At 47.4% G+C, this 22,833-nt stretch overlaps 1 protein-coding gene across 3 annotated transcripts in view; it reads right to left on the bottom strand.

Moving 5' to 3' along the window:
- The window catches only part of IRF2 (interferon regulatory factor 2), an 87,884-nt gene that overhangs the window by 1,430 nt on the left and 63,621 nt on the right, over nucleotides 1-22,833 (bottom strand). For 2 of the 3 annotated variants that reach the window (XM_025386244.1, XM_025386245.1), the window contains 3 exons: nucleotides 18,866-18,983; nucleotides 9,426-9,590; nucleotides 1,544-1,590 (listed from right to left, as the gene is read on the bottom strand). In XM_025386244.1, the coding sequence (XP_025242029.1) occupies nucleotides 1,544-1,590; nucleotides 9,426-9,590; nucleotides 18,866-18,983 (330 nt within the window). The remainder of the gene's footprint in view (nucleotides 1-1,543; nucleotides 1,591-9,425; nucleotides 9,591-18,865; nucleotides 18,984-22,833) is intronic. The other variant, XM_025386247.1, reaches the window with a different exon arrangement.

Below are 22,833 nucleotides of genomic sequence, written 5' to 3' on the forward strand. Positions count from 1 at the left end.
CTGTAATCCCAGCACTTTGGGAGGCTGAGGCTGGAGGATCACTTAAGCTCAGGAGTTTGAAACCAGCCTGGGCAATGTAGTGAGTCCTCATCTCTACAAAACATATTAGTTAGGCATGGTGGTGCGCACCTTTAGCCCCAGCTACTCGGGAGGCTAAGGTGGGAGGATCACTGGAGCCCAGGAAGTCAAGGCTTCAGTGAGCTATGATTACGCCACTGCACTCCAGCCTGGGCAACAGAATGAGACCTTGTCTCAAAACAGCAACCCACAAATAAAATTTAAAAATGAAAAATGTGTCACTGTTTCCATGTGTTGGTGCTTTAGCTGAATTTTTTAAGAACTGCAGAATGAACAAAGGCTTAGCACTTCTATATCCTTCAAGTGAAATCTATTGCACCCAGCTATTCACATGCCAAGTAATGGTTTTTCTTCCCTTTTCTTTTTCTTTTTTTTAAATCAATTCCCATTTGCTACCTCCCAGAAATACTTTCCAGACTACTCTATGAAGGCAAGAAAAGAAGGCAGCAGCTTGGTTTCTGGTTCCCGTATGCTCTGCCGCTCGGCCCGATTACTCGATAGGTTTCAGGTCACCACAGCCAGTGTGGCACAGTGACTCAGTCCCTCCGAGCTGGCCCAGTCAACCTGAGCCAACCTGCATTTGCAGAGAAAAGGTAGTGAGGAACTTAGTGATTTGCAATGTATGCCCCTTGATTGCTTTCAAATGGGGGTGGTTTAGAGCTCCACAGTGTGGAGCTCTGAATGAAGGGCTGGTTTCATTCAGAGAAGGGACTAGATCTGCAACCTTGAAGAAATCAGGCCAGGGTGTATGTGAGTGTGTACATCTGTCTTTTCAGAATGCCTGCACTTTTTCTGAAAGTGTTTAGTACATGGGAAACCACTAATTCAAACAACCATGAGCTTCCCTCTCTCTTTCTCCTTCCCTCTTGCTCTCTCTCATTCACTCAAGCACAGACCCCCAGCAGGTGGCCAGCAGGAATGCTTTCCATCTCCATTCCAGCCACTCTCTGCCATTGTGCATGCCCCATCTACGGGAGGGAGAGGGGATGGGACCCACTCGGAATCAAGATGGGGCACACAACCAGCTCTGGGCATGGGTCACAGAGGGAGGGAACCCACGCACACGTGGAAGAGGCTTTTGCTTAGCATTTTCTGACGTGTACTGGTCACTGCTTTTGGCTGGGAAGGCTGTTCTATTTTTGCCAGTGAAGTAGGATGTTTAAGTGGTAAGAGCATCAGCATTTCCTGGCCTCCACTTCATTCCCTTTTCCTGCCATCACAGCTTCTCTACCTGATGGTAACATTTAACTCCCTTTCCTCCCATTCAGTTCCAACATCGAATTTTATAACCCCAAACCCAAAAGTATGGTAAATTTTAGGTGATGCATATTTCACCACACAAGAAAATCCCAAAGTGAAGCTTGTGATCTAAAGGAAAGGTGTGTAACCAGCAGCAAGGAAAGCCCAGAGCTGGTGGGGAGGCTTTTCCTCGGCAGAATCGTAGGCGGTCAGGGCAGCGGCTTACCTCAGCGCTCTCTTCATCGCTGGGCACACTATCAGTCGTTTCGCTTTCTGTTCACAGAGAGAAAAACACAGGGCCATCATTCCTGTCCCTCAAGCCATGCCCAGGCTCGGGCAGTGTTTATAAAAAGGAGACTGAGTAACTAAACTCATCACCTCCTCCCTTTGTAAAGTCAAACATTCTACATGGAAGAAGCTACAGTGAATTTCCACTCTGTAATCTTCAGAGAACCAGGCTTGAGAGCTGCGAGGAGGCTCCCTTGGCCAGGGCCGGGCTGTGTCTACACTGGGCACTACCTCCCAGGAAGGGGCACTGGTCCCTGGGGCCCTCCTCACTGCAGCTCTGTCCACAATGCCCACACGGGTCCTGTCTTCCAATCCATGCCGACCAATTCATTTAAGTTCCAACGCAGAGTTGACCATTTTGAAAAGGTTTTCCTACATTATCCCCATCACACTTAGATCCTTCCTTTACCTCTCACCCCTTCAGGACTTAGATCCTGGATTTCTAGAGTTGCATCTGCCATGTGGGTTACCGTAGGTGGACAGACCTGGGGTGCTCCCCATGATCCTCACCTCCTCGGGTTCACTTTCTTTGGGATTGCCTCCCTTGAGTGTGGATGGAATGTGTGTCTGCTTCTAATAAATAAAATACAGCAAAGGGGATGGAATGGATGTGATCCTGTGTCCAAGATCATGTTACATAACACAGAAACCTGTTGGGAGAGGAAACACTCTGCCTTGCCGGCCTTGCTGAAGCAAGCAACCATGTTGGGAAGGCTCCCATGGCAAAGAAGTAAGGACTGCTTCCAGCCAACAGCCAGCAAGAGACTGAGGTCCTTGGTCCAACAACCTGCAAGAAACGAAATTTTGCCAAAACCACGTGAGCTTGGAAGTGGACCCTTCCCCAGTTGAGCCTCAGATGAGACAGCAGCCCTAGCCAACACCTCCATGGCAGGTTTGCAAGACTCTGCAGCAGAGGACACAGCTAAACTACGCCTGGATTCCTGACTCACAGAAACTGTAAGATCCGTTTCTGTAAGATCCAAATGTGTGTTGCTTCAAGCCACTAAGTTTGTGGTTTCATGGTTATGACAGCCAATCAGTTATCATCCCCATTTGGCCTGCCAGCTGTGAGACACTGGGCAAGTTTCTCAACTTCACTGAGCTGCAGTTTTCTCCTCTGTAAAATGAGGGCACTGCCACCTGCTAAGAGGATTACATGGAGAGTGAGTGAGAGGGTACATGGAAAAGGCCTAGCAAGGGCCTGGCACACAGCACACACTCCACACATCAGCACTGCTTAACCCTGGGTTTGCACAACAGGCTGGATTAATGAAATTGAAGTCTAGTGATTATACACAACCTATGCTTATAAAAATATTTTTAAACATAAAAACATTTTGATTTTGTAAAATAAAATATCAATGGTGTGCGATTTTTCCAGTGTCCATAACCACTGAGAAATGAAATCACAGAGGGCAGAGCTTGTGCAATATTTAGGCATTTAGAGATCACTTAACCTGAGCCATTCACTGTACAGACAAGGCCTAAAGAGTAACTGCAATAGCTTCTCTTCCTGATGGTAACCTTTAACTGCCTTTCCTCCCATTTAGTTCCAACTCTGAATTTAATAACCCCATACCCAAAAGTATGGTAAATTTTAGGTGACGTATATTTCAAAACACGAGAAAATCCAAAAGTGAAGCTCATGTTCTAAAGGAAGCGAACATTCTAAAAGAGGGGAGCGCTATGGGTCAATGCCATGCCACAGGCTTTGCATGCAGGTCTCACAGGGGTCCTACGTCAGGAAGCAGCTGCTCTTATCCCCCGTTATGCAGAAGAGCTCTTGTGCTCCAGTGCCTTCCAGCTTTCCACCCGGTCCCTGCTGAGGGGCTGGCTTCTGTCTCACATCTTCCTGGTGGCAGAGCTGGGATGAGATGGCTCTAGCCCAGATAGAGCCCTTTCTTCCACCGAGAGCATTAGCCCCAGACCAGGCTGTCTATCAATTAAAGGCAAAAGAACAAATGGACAAACTGTGCCACAGGTGCATTCCTTAAACGAGGAAAGTAAGAACGCGGACTCCACTGGTCCCAGCCTGGAGTCTCTGGGCCTGTTTGTCAGCCACTGTTCTCCAGTGACTTCACACAAGCCTGAGTGATCGCGGGGGGCTGGCCATGAGCATGCAGAAGGCAGATCTCTCCACTCCTCGGACTGGGCATGTTTCCCCAAAACATCCCGTGCTGGGAGCCACAGAGGCCCAGAGAAGCCCTCAGCCTCAGCTGACGAAGATCCCAGCTATGAAGATGAGCTGACAGTGCTAAGCACAAGAACCGTTTCCACGCAGAAACACATGAAAAACAACAGAAAACAGAATTCCCCTCCTCACAGAACTCTCGTGTTGGCTCAGTATCCCGAGGAGGCAGGAATCGGAACAGCCACTCCCAAGAAGAAAAATGAGGAACAGAGATGTTGAGAAACTTGCCAGAGTTGCCAACTGAGACAGCACAGAGGAGAGAAAACAAAACTGGACTTCTGACTCCAGGGCCTGCACACTGCACACAGCAGCCCTGCTTCCCTGCTCTTCTGGCCTCTGATGAAATTTCAAGATCCGCTTTCCATTTTATGCTGAGCTTTCTTTGTGCTCCAAAGCCAAGGTTTCTCTTCCTTTCATATGGGTTCAGAGGCTTTTCACTCCTAATGACTTTCCATAAATATCATGGTCTTCTTTTCCTTTCCCCTCCAAGTACAAACAAAGAAACGCCACCAAGCATGCTTTGGGGGCTGGGATTCCAGCACAGCCCAAGTCGCAGGTGCAGGAAGGGCTGGAAGTCAGATCCTGGGGTAAGGCTCCTGGGCGAGACCTTGCACAGCCCATGAATGTGACTGGGATGCTAACTTCCTTTAAGTACCCAGTTTTCAGCTCAGGGAAATAGCTGCAGATAAGAAAAGATACACACGCTCTGAACTTCTGTTTTCAGCTGACACAAATGCGAGTTAAAGAGCGTCATGCCTAGATTAAGGTCCACAGCATCTGAAGTCGTCAGGAAGATGCGCCATATTAGGACACCGACAGTTTTAAAAAGGGGCCTTGAGTACCTTAGGAGCAGAGAACCCTGAACCTCCCCCTGAGTGCAGCAGTTCTCTCTGGGACCCCAGAATCGGTGACTCAAAGTGCTTTGGTGGATGCACCGCGCCCCATGTCCTCTGTTTCCTTGGTTTGACTCCACCACTCCCACTTCCACGCTGACTTCTTACACAAGGCAGCTGACTGCAGCTGTGCCTCCAGATCAGTACTACTATGGAACTATCAACATAAGTTGTTATTTCATTTTCCCTTTTGATTAGTTTGAATTTCCTTTTGCTTTTTGTTTATTACTTACTTCAAATATAATGGAATAAAGAAGTCTGGAGTTGCCTCTCTAGCAACTCCAAACAAGCTGAATAAGCTGAAGGTGTTTACACGGCACCAACAGGCACATGAGTAATTCACTTAACCTTTCTGGTCTCAGTTTTCCTGAAAGCATCTGGGCTGGGAGGGAAGGGGAGTATTTGGATTAGATGATCTCCAAAGCTCTTCCAGTTCTCGGGTGACGCTGGTTGTAGGTTAACTCTCTATTCCAGACCAGTTTTTAATGCCTCCCTGAGAACACACATATTGTCAAACCATCTCAGGAATACTGCTGGAAGGGAGATGATACATTTTTACCTGAAAGCCTTTTTGCACTCTGACATTCTGCTACACTTTCTGGAAGGCTCTTGTTCAACAAGTTTGATTTGAATGTCTTTCTATTGATCATATTCTCAATTACTTTCACCAGGAGTAAAGTATTTTCAAATCGGAGTCCTCTTCATCTCAAAGCTATTGTGCCTTTGCTCCGCCCAACAAAATGCAAGCCTGGTGTGGTTTCCCGAAGGATTCAAAGCCTTTACTGATGGCTGCCGGTCAGTAGAAGATCTCCACTCTCTCATTATAGCCAGTGAGTCCTTCAGATGATGCTTTCTTCTCGAGTCTACTCTCCAGCCCCTCTTACCTATCCTCCCCCATTATTCTACTGTGGTTTTCTTTTATTAAACCATCAACCACCTAATAAAATTCTGATGCCACAGATCAGGCAAGCGGTCCCTTTGTGATGGATCTTTAAACATGACATGTCTGTCCGCCGGAGCTTCCCAAAGTGGCACTTTGAAATGTCCCTCCCTAGTACGAAAGGTTTACGAATCACACTAGAAGGGTATGTTGTCTTAAAACATCCAATGCAAGTGCTGTCTCTTCTCTTTCTCACCATAATATTTAGACCACAGAGGAGAAGACAGACTTGCAAAACTGAATGTGGTTTTCTAATACACTACTGGGATTATAGTTCAATGATTAGTAGAGGGGAAAACGAGCAAACGGCAGCCTCCAAATACCAGTTTCCCAAACAGATGAATAAAGATGGTCAGAGGAGGTTGACATGCAGATGAACAGCCCAAACAAAGGAACTCCATCATGAAAAACAGGCAAATGGCCGGCTCTACTGGAGAACACAAAGCAAGAAAGGTGAATACACGCAGAAAGCTGCCTTTCCTGGCAGCACGTTATACAATTTCTGACGGAGGAACTAAAATTAGCCACAGTCAGTAACGGAAATGTTTTATATCAGTGTGAGCTCTAGAAAAGCAGCAGCGACGGAACACTGTGGCTCCATCCAGTAACCCTCCCTCCACAAGGTTCTGGAGAATCCAGACAATGAAGACAACAGAAAGAACCAAAGGCCAGGCTGAAAAGCCAGGCTCCAGCCAAACCTCCTGTTGACGGCCATCCTGGCACTGAAATCCTTCCTTTCAAATCTATGCAAATGTCCTGAAGACAGTAACGAAATTTTCCTTTCTCACTGCATGGATCTGCTGTTCTCCGGATTCTTTTGCTTGAGCAAATGCCGCTGCTGGCAGAACGGCAAGAAGAGGCCTTTCCAGAATCCCCAAGAAGACCTCAGAGAAGTCTTACTCAACAGATAAACATAGAAGTCTATTCTAAAGCTCCAACCCCCTAAAAAAAAGAAGAGAAAAAGAAAACCACATGGAGCGTAACGATGCCTGCAGCGGCAGGATACAGAAGAAAGTCATGGGTTTTTAGCCATAACTATGTAAATATAAGTGAAGTGGCTGAGTGTTTCACGCTTCAGTTAGCTCTACTGTAAAATTAAGGCATAAACATTCGGCTTTGCCTCCTTCGGTGGGTCCTTGTGAAAATCAAATGAGATCACGGGATGTGGCTGTGTTCTGAATGGCAGAGCCCGTGCAGCTGTCCAGGGCAGCAACACAGGCTAGGGGGGTTAAGGACCAGCCTTTGGCATCAACGGCTCATGGGTTCTAGCTGTGCTCCCAATCGTTCCTCCCTCAGACACACAGCTTTACCTACGACAGCCGTAGATCCATATATATATATATGGTTTTTAAAGACAGGATCTCACTCTGTCTCCCAGGCTGGGGTGCAATGGTGCAATCAGGGCTCACTGAAGCCTTGAACTCCTGGGCTCAAGTGATGCTCCTGCCTCAGCCTCCCAAGTGGCTGGGACTACAGGCACATGCCACCACACCCAGCTAACTTTTTTTATTTTTTGTAGAAGTGGGGTCTCATTATGTTGCCCAGGCTGGTCTCTGATTTCTGGGCTCAAGCGATCCTCCCACTTCAGCCTTCCAGTGCGGGGATTACAGACGTGAGCCACCACACCCAGCCAGATTCATCACTTTTAAAAAGGGGATGATGATGATGATGCCCAGCTGACAGGGTTACTCTAATTATAATTAAACAAGTCAACTGTATCATACCAGGCTTGGCAGCTCAGGCCTGTAATCCCAGCACTTTGGGAGGCTGAGGTGAGCAGATCACTTGAGCCCAGGAGTTCTAGACCAGCCTGGGCAACATGGCAGAACCCTATTTCTATTAACAACAACAATAACAACAACAAATAGTCCCCTGTACCGAAGCACTGAGCATGGTTCCCAGGGCACGATAAACTTGCAACAAATGGTGGTTCTTGTGACTGAATACTGGCAAGGACCAAATAGGGACTGGCACGTATAAGAGTTCAAAATGCATTTGCTGAATAAATCACTGATGACAAGCTTATCCTGTTTGACAGATTATAGTCTTCCTGTAGCCAAGGTTTATTCTCACATCCCACTTACGTTCGTTCCTAGCATAAATGTACACTAGAACCTATGCTAAGTGAAGTAAGCCAGTCACCAAACAATAAACACCATGATTCCACTCATATGAGGTACCTAGAATGGCCAAATTCATTGAGATAGAAAATAGGTAGGAGGTTGCCAGGGGCTAGGGTGGAGGAGGGAAAAGAGGACTTAGTGTTTAATGCGGACAGAGTTTCAGTTTTGCAAGATGAGAAGCGTTCTGGTGGTGGCTGCCGGTGACAGCTGCACAACATTAATGCACTTAACGCTACTAAACTTTGCACTTAAAAATGGCTAAAATGGAAATTTTATGTTAATGTATTTTACCACAATTTTTAAAAGTGAAAAAAAAAGAAAAAACAAGAAAGTTGGCATTCAGGGAAAATGAGATTAGATTTAGTGGCTGATAATTCACAAACAACGGTCCTTAATTCCAGTGCGGGTCTGAGCCAGTGTTGGGGGTGGCACCTACTGGAGGACACCCCATTTGGCAGCGTGTAAAGAGCACAGGGAAGAATCCCTGAACAATTTACTAGAACTGAACTGCAGTTTCCTAGGATGGGGCCTCTGCTTTTTATTTTTAATATCTGCAAGCAGTAACACTGACTCAGGATTTATATTTCCTCATTACGGTTGATTTCCACAAAGTTAAATGGAGATCATCAGGAAGAGAGGAGAAGATGAAGTAATGCCGGTGACCAAGAGGAGCCGTCCTTTTACTCTGTAAGAATCAAGAACCAACTGGATCTGTTCCTTCTCCTGTGACTCTGCCCGGGCCAACTCCTGTCATTATGTCGCCAGTTCCCTGGGGAATTGGCAATGGGCTCAGTCATCTGGCCTAATTAGAACCTGTACTAGATATAAAAAGAAAGAGAAAATATGTGGAAAGGACAAGTACGCTTGCTGGAATGGAATGGATCTAGCAATGAGCTTGGGGTCTGAAGGTTGAGGTCAAGCCCTGGCCTAGACACGTGCTGACTGTAGGACCCCGAATAAGTCCCTTCCCTTTCAGAAATGAAGGAACAGGAAGAGATCACCTCTAAGGTCCTATCCAGTCTGCTCAAACTGAGAATCCATTAAAGCACTGCCAAATTTCTAGTAACTTGGACTAACAAATTAGACTCTGATGAACCACTGCCCTAAAGAAATCTTATCTGTTAACCATACAGAAAAATGTTATGGGAGGCCAGGCACGGTGGCTCAAGCCTGTAATCCCAGCACTTTGGGAGGCCGAGGCGGGCAGATCACCTAAGGTCAGGAGCTCGAGACCAGCCTGGCCAACATGGTGAAACCCCAGCTCTACTAAAAATACAAAAATTAGCTGGAGTGGTGGTGTGTGCCTGTAATCCCAGCTACTCAGGAGGCTGAGGCAGGAGAATCGCTTGCACCTGGGAGGCAGAGGTTACAGTGAGCCGAGATCATCCCACTGCACTCCAGCCTAGGCGACACAGCGAGACTCTGTCTCAAAAAGAAAAAAAAAAATGTTATGGCCAACGGAGTAAAAGAAATGTTGTGATCCTGTCCTCTACCTGAGAACAAAAGTGTCCAAGAAGATGCTGATCAAGATAATTAAAGTATGAAAAACTCCAGGAAGAATAACTCCTAGGACAGAGGAGAGATGCTCCATGGGGTGGTGAGATGGGTGACCCTAGACCAAAGCACTGCGCAGCCGGTTTCCAGGCCTCCCAGAGCCTCCCGCTGTTGCTCACCTGCATAGGAAGACACGGGGGAGATCTGCAGAGGGTAGAGCTCGCTCATGCTGACCGGCTGCTCATCGCTCTCCGTGGTCACCTCTACGACTTGGCAAATGTCCGGCGGATTGGTGACAATCTCTTGATCCTCAATGTTGCTGTCCAGATGGGACTGTCCTACAACTTCAAAGAAAAGACAGCCATCATGCAAAGTCTCCTGACCTCACAATTCTAGCACACTTTCTCAAGAAAGAAAGTCTTCCCCAAAAGAGCCAGGTTGCCAGGCTCCCATCACCATCTGTCCCCCGCCATGGGGCTGAAGAACAAGCCTGAGCTCTGTAGCTCTGGGGTGGTGTCTCCCAGGGAGCAGCCGGCCAGCACTTGGCTCCCCAGGTCTGTCTCCAGCATGCCTGCCAATGGCATGCACCGTAGCCATGTCCTATCCAGCTCAGCAGAACTCCACACTCAACCCCGTCACAGCCAACGCCACAGGACCAGAGGGAGCATCCAGCCCCAGCCCCAGGGCCAGACATGACAGTATTTTGAACCTGACCGATTTCTGCTCCCTGCACTTGCTCCAAAAGAAGGTGCTGTGCTTATTTTCTGGATTCTATGATCCAGGGAGACATTATCAAACCTTACCAAAGAGGAAGGACCATGAAAATCACCCAATTGTGTCATATCTAGCTGTGGGGTGCTCTGCTTACGCTCCCAGCTCCCTTCCTGCTCTGCAGGCAACATGTCCAACTGGCTGAAATATCAGCACAGTGGAATAGAGTCAGATCTCCAATTCTGGCAAACATTAGTAGCATCAGCTCCCGGAACACTGATAAGACGGAATCTGACAACCCTAGCTCTGAAATCTGCCTCAATTTTTAAAATTATATTGTTTATTTCGAGATCATTGTAAACTCACATACAGTTGTAAGAAATAATACAGAGAGATCCTGTGTGCCTGTTACTCATTTTCTTCCAATGGTTATATCCTGCAAAGCTAGAATACAATATCGCAACCAGAGTATTGACATTAATAACAATCCACCCATCTTGTTCTGATTTCCTCAGTTTTACTTGCACTCTTTTGCGTGAGTGTGTACCTGCGCCAGGACTAAGTGGTTTTATCACACATGAAGTTTCATGTACCTACCACCACTGTCAAAACACCAAACAGTTCCATCACCACCAGTCTCTCTCATGTGACTCTTTGTAACCATAGCCACCTTCCTTCAGTACCTCCCCATCCATCTCTTTGTCCAGGACCCCTGGGCAACTATTAATCTGTTCCCCGTTTCATTAATTTGTTCATTTCAAGGATGTTATATTAATGGACTCATATAGTAACCTTTTGGGGCTGGCTTTTACTCAGCAGAATTTACTGCAGAGTCACCCAAGTTGTGCGTGTCAGTCATTGGTTCCTTTTCTATTGCCGAGTAGTATTCCACGGTATAGACGTACCAGTGTGTTTATTCTCCCCCGAAGGATGTCTGAGTTGATACAAGCCTTTGACTATTACAAATAAAGCTGCTATGAATGTTTGTGTTCAGGTTTTGTATGAACATCAAGTTTCCACTTCTCTGGGATAAATGCCCAAGAATGCAATTGCTGAGTCATATGGTAATTTCATGTTTAATTTTACAAGAAATTGCCAAACTGCTTCCCGGAGTGACCGTGCCATTTTACATTCCCACCAGCAATGTCTGAGTGATGAGATTTCTCCATAGCCCCGGCAGCGTTTCGTGTTGTCACTGTTTATTTATTTTGGCCATTCTCGTAGGTAAGTAATGATATTTCATTGCCATTTCAATTTGAAGATCCCTAAGGTCCTGCCCTAATTTTAAATGAAACTGACCTTATACCACTGTCAGTTGGATGAAATGTCCCTGAAAATTAGCTTCAATAAATAAAGGTGAAGAAATAATTCCCAAGGTCCTCGTATATGTTATTTTAACATTTTATCCCATAAGGATGACAGAGAAAGCAGCGTTACCCTGTTATAGATGAAGAAACTCAGGCACAGAGAGGGAGAGTGACTTGTCCAAACTCACACAGCTTGGAGTATATGCGGTGCTCTATGTTGCTGACATTTTCTCACCAATCGGTGAAGTATTCAGGTTAGAATGCATTCCAGTCTCCTTGAGATGCCAGGCGTCATGGAGAGGCTCCTGTTTTAATCACTCCAAGTATTTTATTTTCTGAAGTATTCTTGTTTATAAACAGGTTCCTGTTTTAATTGCTTTCTGTGGAGTGATAAGCACATTGTCTGATTGCTACGCAGGGAAGGTTTTAGAGGGCAGTGGCAATTCATAGGTTCTTTAATAAAGAAAGGAAAGGTACAGAAGAGGCTCAGAAAGGGGATTTGGGGCTGTGATAAGAGTCCAAAAGCCACAGCATACAGAACGGAAGGAAACCGGATCCTGTTTAGGTTTTCCTGGGGGGGACAAAATTAAAGAAAAGGCAGGCAGGCTCTATATGGCAGGCAGATCCCAAGCCTGTTTATTTCATCCTTTGGACTATCCTATTTGAGGGTGAGGACATCAATTATGCAGGTCACCAGACACAGACTGACGCTGACCTACACTGACCTCTCTCAAGTTTCTTCTGCCTCTTCCCTCCAAGTAAAATAAAATGGCAGGAAAACAAGATAATGTCCTGCCCTAGCCCAAGTCCTAAGAAGCAGCTGGTGGGTGGAGGTAGAACCCAAACGGGTGAGTTTGAGGAGGGAGGGCACAGTGATGCTTTGCATACTAAGGCAATGAAGGCCTTAGATAAATGTGACTTAAGGCGAAGCCATTTAAACTTCCAGTACTTCAAAACTCATCTCTCTTTTGCATGTTGCTCCTGATAGAAAGACAGCAAGCTAGCTGGGACTACAAACAATGGCAGCCGCTCACGTATCCCCCTAGTCAGATCCCTTTGTTCCAACCAGGAATTCCTTCTCTCACTGCTTTTCCCCATGACATCCAAGTCGGTTATTCAACTAACAGAGATTTATGGAACACCTGCTTTGCACCTCCTGGCCTCCCAGGGCTAGAAGGAGCAGCGGAAGAGCGATGCAGTCAAGCATCCGGTTTGTAAGAAGTTCATAAACATGGCTCTAGGCCAGCGACTAACCATCTAGAGAGTAAGTTTAAGGCCGTGAACACAGAAAAGAAAGAAAAGAAAAAGAAGGGGCCACACGATGGAAGCTGGAGAAGTGGGGTGTTTTTTCTAGTTTGAGGAATCAAAGACTTCAGTGAGGCAGGGGCACAGGGGTGGGGGTTGAACAAAAGGCAGCATGCACCATGCCCCTGACTTCTGGAGCCCCTTCCTGACCGGCCAGCACAGACCAGCCTCTGTCCCCTGGGTGCCTCTCACTCACTGTCCCCGTCGCTCGGCCGAAACTACAACGGGGCGTGACCTTGCGACACTTCTGGACTTCCGGCCTTGTGTTGCTGGTTAATTCTATATACCCGTATGGAACTTTGAACTGGTCAATGGCATCTCTCCTCAATGAAAGTATGAACTTTCTGTGTCCAGTCATGACACACACTCACAACTCCCACCAGAGAGGCACTCAGGGACTCTCCCCTGAATAAATGGACACATGAAGGGGCCGAGGCTCACTGACTGGAGCCAGAGAATGGACACATGAATGGGCTGAGGCTCACTGACTGGAGCCAGAGTCGAGTCCTGCAGGAGACTGTGACAATCTGCAATGACGAGATGTGACGATTAATGTTTTCTAGAAAACGTCAAGACTTCTGGCAAGCGGACTCTTGAAGCCTTTGGGAAGTGATAAAGACAGCCGGCTGCGGGTGCAAGGGCTGGGGGCCAGGGAGGAAACGTGTTGGGGTGATGACCATGTTCTGTCTTGAGTATGGTGGTAGTTACATCACTGAGTGCATCTGTCAACATTTATAGGGCTGTATGCCTTAAAAGGGGTGACTTTTACCGTATTTCACTTAATACACATGACCTGGGATAAAAAGTAGATAAGCATGTCCACGCAGATTTTAGGTGTATCCTGAATGCGGGTGACCAGGACAGAAAAGTCAGTCTTTGTTTTCTGGGCTAGGATCTGGATACCAAGTTAATATAATGATGTTATCTCTCAGGCCAAATTCCCCCACAGGCGTGTGCTGTTTGATGCCCTGGTAAGGGACAATGGCTTCTCTCCATCCAAACATCCTGGGTACTTTAGAAACTTTCCAGCTCCCGAGTGAAAGCCCATGAGAGAAGCAGGGAAACCCCAGTATCGAAATGCTCTCTAGATGAGCATCAACACTATCACTAACCAGTCTCTATCTGTGTCTCTCTCTCTGTCTCCTGCCATGTGAACTGATTTCCCTGAACCGCTCACAGCAACACTGACTCCTGACAGCTGAAAAGACACATGAATAACAAACTTACCTGCTACAGCAAATAGAGTCAGAAGTGGCACTCCTCTGGGTACTCAAGAGTGTCCTGACTGATAATAATGACAAAACCTGACTTTCTGAGCACCTATCTTTGCCTCTACCTACCACCTCCCAAGACCTCACAGACCATGAGGAAGGCACAATAGTGATCCCCATTCCAGACATGCTGAAACAACCGGACGAGACATAACCACATAACTAATTCAAGGTCAGACAGCCAATCAGCAGCAGAACCGGGAGTCAATGTTAGCCTTACCTGACTCCAAATTTCAACTCTTTATAATATGCTCTCCCTAACAGAGAGAGTTAATGAAGTCCGAACTGAGCTACTGTTTTCTTAGCCCCTCTCAGGATAAAAAACTTTTGAATCTCACCTTTAGGCTCTTAGTGAGTCTTTAGGCTCACAACTAATAGTGACATTTCTTTTCAACAGTTCTCTGTTGTGTGCTAGGGAAATTCTCAGTTAGAAGAAGGAGAAATCCACCAAGTTTCTCCAGTTTATTGAAGTCAGCACATCTGAAAAGAGTCACCCACAGGAATGCAATTTTAACTGAATCTAGTTGCTGAGAATTATAACAATATTATTTATGGCTGGTGACCGATGAACCGGTTTGATTCCTTAAAAGGTCATTCTTACTTTATTAGCCATTGTTGACTTAATGTAGGTCTCCACCTGAGAAAGCAGCTTGCTCCCACGCCTCAGAGAAAGTGCTTAAAAGCAGATTATTAGAAACAGAGGGGTCCTTGGAGGGGGTTTGGTCCTACCATTTTACAGCTGAAAAAAGCTGAAACCCAGAAGTCAGGTAGATTGCTAAGGTCACCCAGGTAGCTGCAGAGTCAAGAATGAAATTGATTAGCAGGCATATAAAATCAGGCCATCAGCAGGGCCTCACGCAGGGAACTTCCCCCCGCCCTTCTGAAGGTTTCAGGAGTTAAACTTCACACCGGCCCTGATGACACAGCACAGATGGAGGCTACTTTTCTTAATCAAATATATTTTAATATGATTTTGGTAATATCATAATCATATCATTTTACCCCCGTCTAGTCCCAGAATGATGTATCTGTACATTTCACTTCATCCTCACAGTAACTCTGTGAGATGGGCCGGATCCGTATGATTATTTCCATTTTCTATATAATTTTAAATTTTTCCATTTTATAAATAATTATATATTATTTCCAATCTATCTAGACATTGAATTTCAAAAGATTAAGGAGTTTGCCCAAAATCACATGGTAAATAAAAAACTTCAGAAGCAGGTCTAGAACCCACATCTTTTGACTTCCAATCTCGTGCTCTTTCAGTATAAAATACAGCCATGATTTGATTTAGGCACTCGAGAGCCATGGTGGGAGAGACAGTCACTGTGGGGTCGGTGATTCAGAGACAGGGATCTGTAGGTGCCTGGGCCATGCTGTCCCTGACTACAGGCTGCACACACCTCACCAGGGTGACAGAGTGCAGTAGTAGGCAACAGTAGGACAGGGCACCGTGCACCCTGCACCCCGTGAGAAAACAGCATCTCAGGCTACTACACGAAGGGAAGCACAGGATGTATCCCAGTAAAAACTCAGTAGAGGCCAGGCGCGGTGGCTCACACCTGTAATCCCAGCGCTTTGGAAGGCCGAGGCAGGTGGATCATTTGAGGTCAGCAGTTTGAGACGAGCCTGATCAACATGGTGAAACTCTGTCTCTACTAAATACAAAAAAAATTACCCAGGCATGGTGGCACATCCCTGTAATCCCAGCCACCTGGGAGGCTGAGGCAGGGGAATCGCCTGAACCCGGGAGGCGGAGGTTGCAGTGAGCCCAGATCGCGCCACTGCACTCCAGCTTGGACAACAGAGTGAAACTCAGTCTCAAAAAAAAAAAAAAAAACTCAGTAGAGGTAACCAATGTCTCAAGGGTCAATGTCTCAAAGGGAGCAGAAGTGTGGGTGAGACGTGTTGGGCTAGAGCTACACCTCCTGTTGGAACTGCCACATGTCCACTCCTCACTGTGCCCTGTGGACAAAGCCTTTGCAGCTGCTCCACCAGAAAGGGGCCCACCACCAACCTCACTGTCTCCATGAGCAGCCACAGGGAGCTGAACTTGTTCAGAGTAATTCAAGTTCAAAGACAGGTATGAAAGCGGTGGGCAGGGCCCAGGTTATGCCAGACCGCGGGGACCTGGGGGAACTCAACTCCTTCTCTTGGGGTCAGTGGTGACATGATGACACTGGCATTCTTTATTCTGTGAGAAGAATAAATGGGGGGCAGAATGGAAGCAGAGCCCAGCTGACAGCCAAGGCAGGCCCACACACAGTGTCCGCAACAGAAGGGATGGACTTGAGAAGTACGGTGAGGGAAGACAGGAGGAGGTGACAGTTAATTATAAACGAGGTGGTGGCAGCCAGGGAGAGAAGGAAGAAGAAAACAATATATAGCATCACAAAAAGATGACAGCTTTCTTGAGTAAATAAAGACTTCTTAAGGCTGAAAACACAGCAGCCCAACTCCACTGCCCGGGTCTCTCGGTTGGCACCTGGTGACTGAGGAGCGGCCCCACAGTCTCACCTCAGTGCCCAGGCGCTCCAGGTCCAATACAGCCAAGAATAAAGCATGTTGTTGTGGGTTCTGTGTCTGGGCATATTGCAATGTGAGGGTTCACATCTCATATGGTGTTTCGTCTTGCCAAGAGCGTTCTGGGGTGTGGATAAAATCGAATGCCTTGTCTCAGGCCCCTTCTCCTAAGGGGCGAACAACTCAGCTTTCCAGGACGAAGGCATGGGCGCGGCTGACAGCACAGGTGGTCCGTAGAGGGGGTGCCTCCATCTAAAGACTCGCCCCGAGTTACTTTTTAATCTTTGGTTTTTTTTTTTTTTTTTTTTTGAGACGGAGTCTCGCTCTGTCGCCCAGGCTGGAGTGCAGTGGCCGGATCTCAGCTCACTGCAAGCTCCGCCTCCCGGCTTCACGCCATTCTCCGGCCTCAGCCTCCCGAGTAGCTGGGACTATAGGCGCCGCCACCTCGCCCGGCTAGTTTTTTGTATTTTTTAGTAGAGACGGGGTTTCACCGTGTTAGCCAGGATAGTCTCGATCTCCTGACCTCGTGATCCGCCCGTCTCGGCCTCCCAAAGTGCTGGGATTACAGGCTTGAGCCACCGCGCCCGGCCTAATCTTTGTTTTTTTTGGCAGTCTCCCTCTATCACCCAGGCTGGAGTGCAGTGGTGCCATCTCGGCTCAGTGCAACCTCCACCTCCTGGGTTCAAGCGATTCTCCTACCTCAGCCTCCTGAGTAGCTGGGACTACAGGCACCTGCCACCATGTCCAGTTAATTTTTATATATTTAGTAGAGACAGGGTTTCACCATGTTGACCAGGATGGTCTTGATCTGCTGACCTCGTGAACCACCCACCTCGGCCTCCCAAAGTGCTGGGATTACAGGCGTGAGCCACTGTGCCCGGCCCCAGAGCTACTTTTTATCTTATAAATAAAATTTCTATCTGAAGCATAATAAAACATGGCAAAAATAAGGGGAAACAAAGGATATGGGAAGAGATGAAGACCCAGTGCCACAGCCCTGTGTCACCTCTGGCCATCCTGAAACCATGGCAAGTGCTGGGGCCAGAGTCTGCCAACCTTGAGTTCAACTGGGTGGCCCTCACAGGGACCCTAACACTGGCCAGTAAGCTGTGGATCTGCTCTCCTGCGCCTTCGGGAGCCCATGTTGATACTTGGGTTTGCAGGCCTGCCTTAAAAAGCTGCTTGAGTTTTACTGTAGATAACGACAGGCAAACTTGGAAACAATTACCAAAAAAAGAATATCCTATGGGGGCACTTTGGGTAGCCAAAATTAAGACAAAAATCCCAACTCCATGACTTCCTAATTGCCATATGTCTAGTCCCTACAGACTGCTCTATTGACTCCAGAGTAATGAACAGACTCTCTGGTTTCATAGCAATCTTTGCTTTATTAAAGGGTGGGGCTGTGTTTTATCGAGAAACACAACAGGGTTACAGAGCACTGCCTAGGCCGGTCGGACAGAATGTCCGCACCTGCAAACTTTTTACACTGCCCCGGAGATGGTTTCAATACAAAAAAGCACTGCTAACCTCGGCAAGAGGCCAGCGGAGGCCTGTCAGGACAATCCAGTATGCTGCTGGCTTCTTCCGTTTCCTAAAAACAGAAGTCGCCACACACACAACAAAAATTCAATGCTAAAAGAAAGTAAAAATAAAAAGGAGTTTTTTCTTCTCCTTCCCCTTAAAGGGAAAGCAGGCTGAGGTCTTTTGGGCACCACACCTGTGCCTTTGGCCACACGGGAGAGAAGGAACATCAGAAGACATGTCTTCATTGTAAAGACCCTGCCCTCCTCGGGGGTGGGCACAGCTAGCTACATCTGGAAGTTGTTCAACTGTCACGAAGCAGGGAAAACACTGCTCCTCTGAGACCTCCAATCTAAATTTGGTGCCTTGGTTTTTCCCTCTCCTTTCTTTTCTTTTGCAGTATCTACCACACATGGTAACACTGCAGTTATCTGTGGGTGTCTTTGTTTACTATCCGCGTCCCTCCATGCCTCCTCCATCTATTTCCTGCTCCTAGTACTGAGTCTGATATACAGACGGTGCTCAGAAACATCTGCTGAACCAGAGTGGGCCCTTTGGCAACACGTCTCTGTGCCTCAGTTTCTCTGTCTGCCAGGAAGCAGCTGCTGAGAGGACTCGTGAGGACCGTCTTCCCTCTCCTTGGTTCCCGAGTTAAAGAAATACTCTTTTGTCCATGTGAACCAAATAGTGAAAGACTGGGATCGCTAGCCACGAGCCGCCGGGAAACAAACATTTCTCCTGGGAGGTCACCCCAGCCTTCTTCCACGGAGACTGACCCGTCTCAGTTCCTTTATCTGATCCTCAAAAGCCTTCGTTTCTCAGCCTTGAAATCCGGGGGCTGGAACTTGCATTCTGAGATGATTCCAAGACCTCCTCCCACTGACTATGTTATTTGAAGTTCACTGTTTTACAAATTTTAGGCCCCAGGGGGCTGCTCGTATGTATAAAAAATGAGATGTCAAAACAGTTTACCTATGATGTTCACCGTACTATCCACTTCATTTTTTATAGTTGAAGTCAGGACCGCAAACTCAGGAGAAAGATCACTTACTCCATTACTAAGCCCCAGAGATGACTCAACTGGTTCTTGCTAGGAAGAAGAAAAGAAAAAAGAATTGAGAACACTTCCTTTCCCCTCCCTTCTCTTAGCTGAAATTCTACCCTCGGCCTACTTTCTTTAATGCTAGGGTCATTCATGTTCAGCTGCCGAATACATTCATTCCCTGCTTCTTTAAGCTGGCCTGTTTTAAAGCACATTTCTGCACAGGGTACACTGCTGGGTATTCAGCTCCTTCCATTTTCCTTCAAGGAAACGGTACCGGCCCATCTGGCTTGCCTTTAGGAAGTGCTTCCACCTGCAGACAATAGCTTTGGGGCTGCGCAGAGCTGCATCACTGTCTCTGTAAAATGCCGCACTGTGTGGATTCCACATTCTCCTCCTCTGAGGGAGTGCTCAGAAGAATCAATGCCTGGCTTTCTCCTAAGGGGGGAATCATGCCACCTCTTTCACAGTTATTTCTTAGGAAAAGCTCTGCCCCAATGACTGGCCCAAGAACAGGAGCCTAGGGGAAGTTGTAGATGAATTCTCTGCAGGTAAGTTTTGCCATGGCCTCCGGCCACCTGAGGCCCTGCACTGGATGGTTGGCTGATCACAGGGGCCGTACCCTGGCCTGAGCCCAGCCAGGCCACCCCACACCATGGGCTTTACATAACTGCCCTTCAGGTGGCTGAATATCCCATCCAGCCCAAGAATTCTGCACGCACACACTAATGAAATGATGAGAACAAATTCCTTCCCCTTATTGGAGCTCTGAATGTATGCTTTTTTCAAGTGCACCAGAACCCTCCATTCCCTTGTACTAAACAGCTCTGCAAAAGCCAGCCCTGAGGTGCCTGTTGCCGTTCAGCTCTCAAGGTAAGCTTGCCTCTGCTGCTACGATAGCAATCAAGTCAGACAAAAGCCACACAGGACAACACCCAAGGAATCCAAAGCGGAAGAAGAGGGTGGAGAGCAGAAGGAACACAGGACTGGAAGCAGAGGCTCATGCAAGTAGATGTGACTGCGTTTGGAAAAGTCAACAGTGGTCGGCTCTGAAACATGGTGGGTGTTCTCATCAGTTTATTTATACACTAGCTGGAATCAATCCCCCCAAAATCCTCAAAAAGTCACTAACGGAAGGAGGGGAAATAACCTCCTCCTTCATAATCCCACCTGGCAAACTCCCACCTCAATAACATGACTTCAAAGGCATCGCTCCACTGTATAGCTCGGTTTTTAAATAAACGATACACTGCCTGCTTTACCAGATGTCCCGAAGGTCCAACGTAAGGGCAGGCCCAGAACATCCATCCCTACCGGGCACGATTTTTACTCCTTTCTCCCCCAGCATCTTGCATCTCTTCTCTTACAAGTTCTAAATAAGAAGTCTGCCCTTTCTTGGGTCAAGCACAGTGGCTCACCCTGGAATCTCAGCACTTTGGGAGGCTGAGGCTGGAGGATCGTTTCAGCCCAGGAGTTGGAGACCAGCCAGGGCAACATAGCAAGACCCTGTCTCTACAAAAAATAAAAACATTGGCTGGGTGTGGTGGTGCATGCCTCTTGTCCCGGATACTTGGGAAACTACCGTGTTGGGAGGATCTCTTAAGTCCAGGAGTTCGAGGATGCAGTGAGCTTTGATTATGTCACTGCACTCCAGCCTGGGTGACAGAGTGAGAGCCTGATTCTTTTTTTTTTTTTTTGAGACGGAGTCTCGCTCTGTCGCCTGGGCTGGAGTGCAGTGGCCGGATCTCAGCTCACTGCAAGCTCCGCCTCCCGGGTTTACGCCATTCTCCTGCCTCAGCCTCCCAAGTAACTGGGACTACAGGCGCCCGCCATCTCGCCCGGCTAGTTTTTTTTTTGTATTTTTTAGTAGAGACGGGGTTTCACCGTGTTCGCCAGGATGGTCTCGATCTTCTGACCTCATGATCCACCCGTCTCGGCCTCCCAAAGTGCTGGGATTACAGGCGTGAGCCACCGCGCCCGGCTGAGAGCCTGATTCTTAAGGGAAAAAAAAAGCCTGCCCTTTCTGGAAAAAAAAAAAAAAAAAAAAAAAAAAAAAAACTTGCCTGTGACGTGGGTGAGTCAGCAGGTTTTCCCTTCCTTCACAGCCAAACTTCCGATCCCCCGTCTGCCTTTCCGGACTTGGCCTCTCCACCTGGGCCCCCATTAGTTCCTGTGGTCTCGCTTCCCCTCCACCTCCAGAATCAAGCTCCCAGCGGGTCTTGAGAGCTCAGGCTTTGGAATCAGAAGGGCCTGGGGCAAAGTCTGGCACCTTCCCTCCTCACTAGCTGCGGCTCCTTATTGAACCTCTGTAAGCCACCCTAGGGCACCGCGGACAGTTGTAAACTGAGGACAATAATAGGACCCACGTCATAGGGATAAGGTGAAGATTAAATGAGCTAACCATGTACATGGCACTTATTAGTAAATAAGTACTCACCATTACCAAAGGTCACCAACAAAACTCTGCTCTCCCAAATCCAATGGCCTTTTCTCAAATCCCTTCCCCCGGCCCCATATTCTGACCTCTGATGGACGGTGCTGTCCCTCCATGGCCACCTGGACTGACACTGCTGCAATTCTCCACTTCTCCGACGGCAGCCTCCTTTCTCAATGGCGTCCTCAATGACCCTGGTCAGTTTCCCTCCCCCAAGTCATGCCCCACCTTTCACTCTTCCACCTCCATTTCTTCAACTCCCTCTAAAAGAACTAAGCACAGGCCTCTGAAGAAGTGACGAGAGAATTGCTCATTTGTATGGGTTTCCTTTGCTGTCTGACCTTATTTTTTTATTCATTCTGTTTCTAGGTTTCTTATAAAACTAATGAGGCAGTCAGGCTTGCATATATTTAAAAAGCTAAATTAATTCTGATTTCTCCATTGAAGACCTCTAAATGTTACACATGATCTACAGTTTAATTAGTGACAAGTGATACTTTTATCACTTGAGAAAACGATGACTCAGAGTCTAAATTAATTTTCCAAGATCATGCTACTTTTAGCCTGCGGAGACACCGGAACTGAACTCTGTCCTTGGTCACGAAATATGGTTCCATTCCAGGAGCTTTCTGTCTTAAGAAGCCCTTGTAGCCTGCCCTAATTCCAGTGGAGACTGAGACACTCTTTTGAACACTGTTCTACTCTCTCCATACTTTTTTCTTTTTTTCTTTTTTTTGAGACGGGAGTCACACTGTCACCTGGGCTGGAGTGCAATGGCGCGATCATGGCTCACTGCAACCTCCACCTCCCGGGTTCAAGAGATTCTCCTGCCTCAGCCTCCCAAGCAGCTGGGATTACAGTTGCCTGCCACCATGTCTGGCTAATTTTTTTGTATTTTTAGTAGAGATGGGGTTTCACCACGTTGGCCAGGCTGGTCTCGAATTCCTGACCTTAGGTGATCTGCCAGCCTCGGCCTCCCAAAGTGCTGGGATGATAGGCATGAACCACTGCACTTCTACTCTCTCCATTCTTACCCTGTATCCTGCACTGACCACTTCTATAATGGCATCATCTATTCCACCGATGGAGGCTGGGAGAGACTATTCCAAACACTGTGTTACTCCCTTCACCCCACTTCAAAAGAAACCGTCATTTCATAGCTATCATCTCACTGATACTGTCACTCTGGATGGACAGTACAGTCAATGGCACAGTCAAATGGAGCCAGCACCTCCTGAAACGCCTCCATCCAGAGTGCAGAACAGGCCCAGGAGAGAAGGATCTTCACGAAACAGGGTCAACATTTTTGACATGATTGGAAGTAGAAACATCTAAATCTAAGCTATATTAAAAATCCAAGGATCTCACACGAAGAAAAGGGGTGTGGAGTTCTGTATGTAAAATGAACATAGAGATCCTGCAGCCCCTGAACAGCCTTCACCCGCAGCCTCTCCTGCACCCCCG

The sequence above is a fragment of the Theropithecus gelada genome, chromosome 5, assembly GCF_003255815.1.
Source record: "Theropithecus gelada isolate Dixy chromosome 5, Tgel_1.0, whole genome shotgun sequence".
Classification (NCBI taxonomy): Eukaryota; Metazoa; Chordata; class Mammalia; order Primates; family Cercopithecidae; genus Theropithecus; species Theropithecus gelada.